The sequence below is a fragment of the Scophthalmus maximus genome, chromosome 1 (assembly GCF_022379125.1).
Source record: "Scophthalmus maximus strain ysfricsl-2021 chromosome 1, ASM2237912v1, whole genome shotgun sequence".
Taxonomy (NCBI): domain Eukaryota; kingdom Metazoa; phylum Chordata; class Actinopteri; order Pleuronectiformes; family Scophthalmidae; genus Scophthalmus; species Scophthalmus maximus.
In genome coordinates, this window is record NC_061515.1 from 7184905 (window position 1) to 7195000 (window position 10096).

General features: G+C 46.7%; 1 protein-coding gene across 1 annotated transcript in view; it reads right to left on the reverse strand.

Annotated features, from left to right (window-relative positions):
* Nucleotides 1-3302: 3302 nt before the first annotated feature.
* Nucleotides 3303-10096, reverse strand: part of LOC118314425 (A disintegrin and metalloproteinase with thrombospondin motifs 16) — a 49163-nt gene continuing 42369 nt past the window's right edge. Inside the window, exons 19-24 of the mRNA XM_035640883.2 lie at nucleotides 7373-7577; nucleotides 6124-6318; nucleotides 5959-6015; nucleotides 5555-5764; nucleotides 5309-5456; nucleotides 3303-5188 (exon numbers count right to left, since the gene is read on the reverse strand). Of these exons, the coding sequence (XP_035496776.2) occupies nucleotides 5073-5188; nucleotides 5309-5456; nucleotides 5555-5764; nucleotides 5959-6015; nucleotides 6124-6318; nucleotides 7373-7577 (931 nt within the window). The 3' untranslated portion in view covers nucleotides 3303-5072. The remainder of the gene's footprint in view (nucleotides 5189-5308; nucleotides 5457-5554; nucleotides 5765-5958; nucleotides 6016-6123; nucleotides 6319-7372; nucleotides 7578-10096) is intronic.

Genomic DNA, 10096 nt, shown 5'->3' on the forward strand with positions numbered 1-10096 from the left:
CTCGTCTTTTGCTGCTCGAAGAAAGCACACATGTTGTTTTCAGAAACGCTATGAAATACTATTTATCTTTCCTCAGAAGTCAGCTACTGGCGGATTACGAAATGCACGCACTTCTAGCAGGGGTTGTTGCAAGTGCACCGTGCGTTTATAGAGGGAACAGTGTCTTTTAATTTCTATATATGTCCAACAGAGGGTGCTGTTGTACAAGATAAGTGTGATCCTGTTCACTCTTACTCAAACACAAACACACAGCACACTGTGCTTATAGCTACTGCGCTGCAGTGGAGGAATTGGCTTGAACGCCTCCCATTGGGTTTATCAGCGGAAAAGGTCAACATCCAGAAACAATTAAGAGTTTCCACCAAACAAAGGAAGCAATATACTTTTAGGCAACGCTGTGTTGCGCAACGTCTCATTTCAACCGCGATCGAGCATCATGCCTTGGCCGTGCGGTCTGCAAGTATTTACGCTGAGCCATGCAAACCCATTAATATTGTCATCATTGTTTGTGGCGCTGTTGTATCTCTGAATTTGAGAGGCTTTGTAAATAAACAAAGAGGCGCAATTGAGCGTGCCAAGTTTGTTTTGCTCCACAGCCGATCGCAATTTAACTTTTGTCAGCAGGTTGCCCAATAGCTGAGGGGAAGCGACAAAAAAAAGAAGCTGCTGGGGTACGCTGCAGGTTTATCCTTGATGGAAAGGCAATAAGCATGTGACTTCGGATGAACCTTCGGAGCGAAGCCTCGGGGGCTTAAGAGCCAACTCTCTCCAAACAGATGCGGTCAGAGATAGCATAGTTTCCCTAAAGTAGAAAAGGGGAGTGTGTGCGCGCGCTCGTCTCTCTTGCTGTCTCTTTCTGACAGATAATCTCCTCCGCTACCTGACATGAGTTAGGTAACGCCGTGCGTGTTGCCGGCTTTGTCTTGATCACCCGCCTTCTCGACAGGAAGCCTACATCTCTGATCTCCGTCTTAGTGTAAACAAGGATTTCTTCACCCTCGTTTGGTCCCTTTCTTCTGGTGAAGATGGACTTTCTCCTCCTCCTGTTTATCCCGCCGCTTTGGCAAATTATACAGGGTGAGGTGGGAATACATTTTAAGCAAAACCGACAAAGTATTTGCCTTGTTAGAGAAATAATTCATATTACAATTTCAACATTAATTCAAAAACGAGTCAACCGTCTATGCATTTGTTGAGTCACAGCGAAAATATATGCTCACTTACATTGTACTGACCTGCATTGCTTTGCACTGTAGGAGGAAATGCAAACGATGTGAACTCCAGACATGTAACATATACCATGTTCAAGTGGTCGATGTTCCACAATATAATGGCTTCGTTAACACTATACCATGATATAGGTTCGATATGAGTGTGTGTTTTTGTTTGATTGATTGTTTGATCTTCTTTTCTCTTCGCAAGATTGAGTTTTGACTTGACTGGGGTGCAAAGTGGCTGATGACAGTACATCACACAACTTTGTGTGTGTGTGTGTGTGTGTGTGTGTGTGTGTTGCTGTTTTCAGTAAACTGGCATTGTATCATAAAACAGTAGTAGTAGTTGGATCTCTGAACGTCATACGACTTTTGTATTCTTGTTAAGCACTCTGTGACCTGCTCTGTTAATGGTGCTATATCAAATGAACCTTACTTACTTACTTACGTGCACATATTTGCATGAAAAACGCCACACTGCTATCTTTGCGGTTCCCGCAGCTGACCAGCCATGAATCAACAACAGAGAGGCAGTTGACAAGCAGGAAAACCCCTCATTCTCTCCACACACACGTCTGCCTCTGGCTCACTCCCTGTATTTCTCACAGCATTTTTCTATGACACCATCAAATACACAGATGCCCTGCCTTCTCCTATTTTCTTTTTTCTCCCCCCCCCCTTCTTCCTACTCTTCTCGCAGTCCTCCTCTCTCCTCCCTCTCCATCTCGGGGACGTGGGGCCGTGCCCCAGGGATTATGACAATGGTGATTTTGCTTTGGGCATCGGTGTCTCCGTGACTTGTTGAGGAATGACTAAGAGGAAAGCCCAGACACAATATGTCATAGGTGTTGAAATGGCTAATGCCACGTTGGCATTGCCGCTAGCCAGGGCGCTGGCTTACGGGTGCTGCACTCCGACTAGATCTTAGCATAATAGGCCCCGGGAAGTTTCATTAAATGCCAGATTCCTTTTGAGTGTCATTACATTATGGTATGACTTGTAATACTAACATGTAGCTCACAGGGGAGGGGCGAGGTGGGGTTTGGAGCATCTCAGGAGAAAAAAGAAGAAAAAAATGTGCGAGAATGGAACATGACAGATGAAAAGAATGTTCTTATAATATATGCATGGCAGGAAAAATCGCATTCAAGGAGCCCAGCCGCTGGAGACGTGCCACGGCCACTAGGCCTAGACTTGCCCTCATCAATATTTCCATGTTAAAGTGAAAGGTGTCGCCCGGTAGACTTCAACCTACACAGCATCCTTTCCAACAGAGTCTGTAATTTGTCTGAAACCTGGGATTTGATTCACGGTATCCAGCTACAGCAGGAAACATGTCCTCACCAAAACAGTCCTTAAACAACTGGCTTTGGAACATGACGGCATTCGTGAAGCTGGTCTTGACCACAGGGTTTCTACCCGTAATCTCGGATTTGTCACGTTGTGTTTCAGTCGTCTACCGCTAAACATTCAGGTCTGTGCTTGATTTGAGAAGTGAGAAGATCGAGGTTCCATTTTTTTCGAGTTTCAGGCTCGTGAGCTTACTGTCGCAATCTGTGAGGCACAGAGGACAAATGAGGGGATGAGCAGTGTTTGCACCATAAACAGGTACAAGCTTACAAGACAGTTTTAAGATTACAGGTGTAAAACCCCGTTTTCAAGCCCCTCGTTTATGAATGATATAATAATTGTTGTGGAGGTTTAACAATGTACTCTTTGCAATGAATAGGGCTAGTCCATAACAACTTTTCTTTGCCGACTGGCCCTTTGTGGCCGTCACCTTAGTAACATTTGACTAACGTTGTGCACTCACCGAATATATTTAATAAGTCTGATTTTTGGGAGGGATGGCTTTCCATTGCAGTACAGCATCTCAAGAGTCTATTCCAAAGAGCAGTTATGGTGGAGAAATGCTGATTTTGTGTTAGTTCATTCACCAGGAACTCTGCATGGTGACATCTTCAAAAACATAGAAAAAGGAATGTATGTTTTTTTTTTCTTTCTTTTAGGTTTGTTTAGTGATGCAGAGATAGACCAACATGTCATGTGTGGGAAAGAAAGACAGGGGACGGAGGCAAAGACTGGAGTTATAGGTTTAAATTTACAAACATGATCGCAATATTAACAGCTGTCAAATCTGAAAGTTATAAAAAAAAAAAAAAAAACCTGTGTAAAGGACCCGTCTGTCATGGAGGCAAATCAACGATGACGATAGTGACGCTACTGATATGTTTATGGAAAGATAAATCCTTTGTCAGGGCATGATGACAACACCGAGCCAGTTGAAGACTTCGGCCAACAAAGTGTGATTAAAGAGATCAAGTTCCCCTCCTCGACAACTTTTTTTCTTCTCTCTCCACTTTGCAGGAATTCATTTAGACTCTCACCCCCGTGGCAGAAGAAATGCAGCCAGGCTGACGACTACATGCTACAGCTGCGATGCTGACACGACACGCATTTGTTTATTGTGTCATTTACATTGTAAAAACTTGAAACAGCGTAAGCCCTCGCCAGAGTCAGTGTTTCATCCATAACCAATATGCAACCTATTATTTTAGTGCCGGATCAAGGCATGCGATACATGGTTGCCTTAATAACGTTGGACAGTGTCTTGTAAAAATGGAGCAGTGCCTCTTTAAGCAGCAACGCTCACACCTCTTGTTATTGATTGAAGATTTTCCCGATAACCAGCTGTTGTACGTGATCTCTAATCAATGGTGACATTGCTGAATTGAGATTTTGACATCACAGATGTTTTTTTTCTTCAAAAATAATACTAAATGTTTTGCGTAAAAAAATTTTTTTTTAAAAAAGGTGCAGGTTTGTCAGCATGAAATCCTATGAAACATAATAGAAAATATAAGGGTAATGGACTTCGGGTAGAGTAATAAAACAACATATTTATACTGCTTATTAATACAGTCTTCCAGCAACGCTGTATTGTAAAGCCAATAAATAAAACAAACAATACTGTACACGGGTCACACAATTGAGTTGTTCTCTCCTGACACTTGAGGATTTCACATTGATTTACGTGACAAAAGACAACGTTGTAGCACCACCGAGTATAAAGCCAGTTCACGCAACCTGGACCCATCGCAGAATAGTTCTCTCGCGCATGATGCATTTCATTTCTCTCCACTTTTTTTTCCTCTCTCTTTCATATGGCAACATAGAGCATTCTGCTATTGTCCAGTTATTGAGGAAGCTCACTTTGATTATTCCCAGCCTGTTTTTTATCAAGCCTCAGAGTAAAATCATGTTTCCCCGCTCGTTTCAGTGAAACATCCCTTTTCATCATCAGACCCCAGATTTTCCCAGTTCGTCAAGAATCGCGTCGCACACCAGGGTGTATCGCATGTTGCTGCGCGGCGGCGCTCGGAACCTCGTCAGCCGCTCTCGCCTCTGTTGTTCTGCCATCGCTGGCCTTAAGGTTGCCTGGGAGACGTTGGGTGTCCTGGGTACAGATCTGTTCAATTACATACAGTATATAAACAGAGCTGGGATTTTTCAGGTTTTCAGTTTCTTTTGGACATGTCAGTCCTATTCACTTTAATCAAGATTCCCATTTCGCTGGTGCCTCCTCCTAATTCTCCCCTTTATTTGTACTGTCCTGATCACATTCCTGTGTAGTGCTGTCAGCATCAAGTTCTTGTATCCAGATGTCCGGCATCGCAGGGAGAGGAACGGGCACTGCAGCTCTTTTTTGCACTTCCACTGAAATGTCCTTCGTTTTGTTCATTGGTCGCCACACGCTTAAAGCAACAACAAAAAAACAAAAAAAAAACAGCACTGTCTTTTCAAGCATGGACGTCAACTATAGTCTTAATTAACTACCGGTGAGTCAATTTCGTGTGATTATAGGTTTGAATTCGAACAGGACTGGCAGCACTGCTTGCCGTAGAACTTGTGGTTGCACACCCCGTGCTGGGGCACCAGGTAACACCAGTTGAAGTAATCCCTGCAGCCAAGGTCTGTGGGGAAAAAATCAATTTGAAAGGTTTGTATTTTCAGAATATATATACGTAGCATCACTATACATGCACAATTCTGTCGACAAGCGCCAAAAGTGTGTTATGCAAGAGCTCCAGGACCTTTCTTCTCGGGCTGAGGGCAAAAGTTTGTGTTGCAGGCCTGGGACATGGAGGGTTTGAGATGGATCGCGCAGCCGGGAGAGGGCTTCCCCTGCGCCGCACACTGGACCGTCCTGGCCTGCACCCCTCCGCCACACGTCACCGTGCACTGCAGCGAACAAAGAAACAAGGCCTCGTTGACGAGGGAATTTCGGACCAGTGCTGAAACTGCAGACGTCAAAAGTGCGAAAAACGCAGTGCACTCGCCTGAGACCAAGGAGACGAGTGCCACACTGGCGGAGGCGGAGGCGGAGGCTGAGGTGGATAGGTGCGATGGTGCGTGCTCCATCGGTGGACCGGCGGGGTGGTGCGGACGGGGCATTCAGCCAGGGCGCAGGGCCTCTGGAGCTCGCCTGTCGGCTTGGGGACGTGGTGGCACTTCTTGGCAGCGAGCTCTCTGTATTTTCCCGCAGTGTCCTTTATTATAGAAATCCCCAAAAAAATATTCACGTGAGCGCCAGGGTGCTTCTGTACACCCACTAGGACACCATTCTTTGCGTCAAAATCTACAGCGATGTACTTATGCGACATGAGCAAAAACGTAAAAATGAAAACCCTAATTTACACGGGCAGTGAATTGTCACCATCAATGGCCAGGTTGCAATACAGACCTTCTCTGCACATTTGATGAAGCGCGCCTGATGGCCGCGGCCACACGTGACTGAGCACTGAGAGAAAAACAAGAGAAAGAAAACTGTCACACTGCCTTAACTGCTGCTTTGTTCCATTCAACTCCACATTTTTCCATCAGCCTCGGTAACTCGCTGCAGAATTACCTCTTGCCACGTGGAGACAAACCACTGGACTTTTCGTTGTTTCTGGCAGCGTTTGACGAAGCAGGATTCTTGACCGGCAGGTTTTGGCAGGCCCGCGCACACACTGTCTGGCAGCGTGTGCGTCTGCGCTCCCGGGTCGGCGCTCGTACACAGCGCCGTCCTCTTCCTCAGGCCGTTGCCGCACTTGCGAGAACACTGCCAAGCAGAGAGACAATGTCAGGAGGGAAGAGGAACACGGTGACTGAGGGCAAAAAGGGAAACTCAAAAGACAAATGAAATCAGCGCTGATCCATTATATGAATCCTCGAACATTAACACCGTTGTTTTCCTGAAAATCACGCCCGGACCCCACAATAAAGAAACATTTGATTATTCAGCGACAACAATCCCAGCATTGATAATGCATACTGACTAATTGGGATACATTTCTTCATGTAGATTTGTGGTACGCTCATCATTGTGGAGGTAGCCTTTACACTTCCTCTCGCCTAAGAGGAATACATTTATCAAAATAAGTCAAGATTCGACATGATGGAGCTATTAAAGGACTTGAGCACAGACAGACATGTTTCAGGCCAAAGATCGTAACGGGCCAACTATGCACAGTCTAGCACATACTCCACAAAGTGACTTATTGTGCTTTGCTTCCTTAATAATTCCTCTGAGACAAGCCAATAAATCCCACAATATCCATTCAAAATCCCCTGCACACATCTTATGGCACAGCCTGAATCACAAAACCTGAACGTGTTTCACTTCATCCAAGAAGTGTGTGTGTGTGTGTGTGGGGGGGGGGGGGGGGGGGGGGGGGGGGCGCTGTGACGCACTGCCCCGCGCTACAAAACGGAGGAAGTAAACCGGACACCGTTTGTGGCAGGTACTTAGGGACCCTTTGGGGTAAAAAAAATGGGGGTTTAACAGTGAAACGAGTCACTGCACATAATGTATAGGAATTGGAGCAGGAACAAAAACACGAGGGGTTTCATTCAGTGGGCACGTTCATAGTTCAAAGCCGGCCGAGATGGCTGTCGTAAAATGTGGTGAAGCCATCAAGGCGAGGGGCTCACTTAGCAACGCAGTGTGCAGAGCAAGTCTGCGGCTCTGAACTGCTTCTTCTTCTTCTTTCTTTTTTTCTCTCTCCTTCTTCCCTTCCCTCCTGTGGATCAACGCTTCGTGCTGCCGCGGCGGTGCGCCTCTTTCGTAAATCAGCGTACGCGTCTGGTGGCGGATCACTTTCACACACGCTCACCTGTGACCACGGCCCAGTGGTCCAAACCGGCGGACAGCTACGGGCGTTGCAGGCCTGCCTCCTGGCGGGGGCGGGCTGGGCACAGTGGGCGTCGGCCAGGGCGTCCACGTCGGCCCGGCTGGCTCGCCGGACACACTGGACCTGCCGGACCTGCTCCCCTCCGCCGCAGCTCCGGCTGCACACCCCCCACTCTCCGACAGACCAGCTGGGGACGACACGACGACAAGCCCGCTGAGTCGACATGCACAGCTCCTCGATCACTTATCGGAGCAGGGGGGGGCAGCCCTGCGGGAATCTTGAAGACTCCCCGTGTTGCATCGAAGCAAAGCCACTACGCCGCTCACGTGGCGCTGCCGCCCCCCGCTGAGACATGTAGTCTAACAATAGCTCATTATGCCCATTAGAATCAACATTATCCTAAACACCAATCCTTTATGTTTATATCGCTGACATCAGACACAGAGGAGCCGTGCGGGGTTAAGATTTCTCTTATTTTTTCACGGCCAAGACACCGGGCTGTAATTTAAACCCCACTGCACCGTTAGCCCTCATCACTGCTAAAATTAAACCTCCCCACATTTCTTTATTTTTTTTTTTTTTCCAATTTCTACTGTACACTTCTCACAAAATACGTTGGCAGCTCCAAAAAAAAAACTTGGCTGCTTCATCCTTCACGCTGATGCACCTCAGACACACAATCCTCTGACCAGGTCAAGTCTCACAGTTTACGTTATATATTTAGTGCATATTTTGCTTTCAACTCAGCCGCCAGCAGACTTTACGTCTTCACTCGCCGAATCCCCGGATCTCCTATCCCTTCTCTGTTCCCCAAAGCACCGTCGCAGCTATCCCACGTGACCCCGAACTCAAAGGTGCCAGCAGCTCGATCTCCATCCTTCATCACGCACGGGTGTCGTCCTCATCCAAGCGTACCCACCCAGCCCCCAACGCGCTGCCGTCGGCGCGGCAGAGCTGTGTATGTTAACAGTCGAAACTTTATTTGTTGCAATTGGGCGCATCACGCGCTTGGAATGTTGTGCAAGGACGACGAGGAGAGTGTATGGATGTGTGCGTGCACTATTGAGTTCTAAACAAATATGGGCAGAGAAATTCCATCTGGTCTCATCTGTGATCTGTGAAGATACACATCATACACATCAGACGGTGATTTGAGGGACGAAGAGAGGAAAACGTCAGTTGTAACATAAAAACATGCATCCATGATTTCTATTTGGCCACAGCAACAGGAGAAAAACCAAATATGTAAAACGGTAGACTACATTGTTGGCTTTAAGAAGGAAGGAAATTCAATACAGCTTATATACGTTTTTTTCGTAATTTTTATTTCACCCCAAAATGTTTTAAAGCGATTAAAGTGAGAGGGATTGTGTCATGCAGGCCCGTGTTGGTGAGCCGATAAAATGGATTTATTCTGCACAAACAGTCACAGACTTGCGGTATGATATCATACGGGTGTACTTTATGAGGTCTTATTCTGGCCGTCTTACACCACATATCAGTTTTTGCACGGAAAATAAAACACGGTCATCCGACCTACAGTGGGCAGAGGGTTGTAACGCGGCGGACGGCGGAGGGCGGCGCGTTAGAGCTTTAATTAATGCTGAAAGGCATTTTCTTTTACCACAGATTTATCACCTCAGCGGGCCTCGCTGAAACGGTCACGGCAAAATATACTGATTAAAGCCACATCAAAGCATAGACCACCTTGTGATCTCCGCCTTGGCTGCACTCAGTGAGTTGTTGTTGGTGGATGAGTAAGCATCATACCCTTTGGACAGAGGCACTCGGGATCAGATGTCCCGAGGGCAGAGAGTCAGATCCGAACGGCACACCGTCTCGATGCCCACCAGGGGCATCAAATGACCTCCGACCGGTGTTTATGGCTGTGTGTGTGTGTGTGTGTGTGTGTGTGTGTGTGTGTGTGTGTGTGTGTGTGTGTGTGTGTGTTTTGCACTCTCACGTGTACAGGTCGGCGCGCGGGTGTTTCTCTGCTTATATCAGTGTACATCCATCCACACTGTGAGACGGAATGATATCATGCTCTAAATGCGAGCGGGCATCGGAGACCTTCTTTTTCCATGATGTAATGCGTGTTCAGTCCAACTCGGTGGGTGCAGACACAGCAAAATGAAATAACTGCTGGGGCCCTCAGAATAGTATGACCTGCAGGGATGTGCCGACGACCACGGAACAGCCTGTCTGGCCCAGAGTGCATGTTTTGGTTCGGGACCAGCACGTTTGCGCCTCAGATCACAGTTCATGCGCGCCTGTAAGAAAGCGATGCACTCTGATGCTTGGTGAACAAAGTAAACATACATATGCACATGTAATAAGATAATATGTTTCACTTTAGTTCAGCCCCCCCCCCCCCCCCCCCCCCCGAAAAAAAAGGATACACATTATACCAGGCATTTCGCAAAGTTGCGATCGAAACCCGTTCTGGCTGTTTAAACCATGAAACTGAACTCGGATAGAGTGGGATACACAAATTAATGTGATGATCAGGAACCCAAACACGACAACTGTAGAAACTATGTAACGGACCTTTCCCAGGAAATTTGATGCATTGCTGCAGATGACTGCAATCAGACTGTAAAAGCATGAAAATGCAGCCTCGAGCTTTCGATTGCAACCATTTGTAAAGTATAATGTTTTTTTAACCATGTCATTTTCTGCTGCAACGCTCGAACTTTGTTTTGTTTA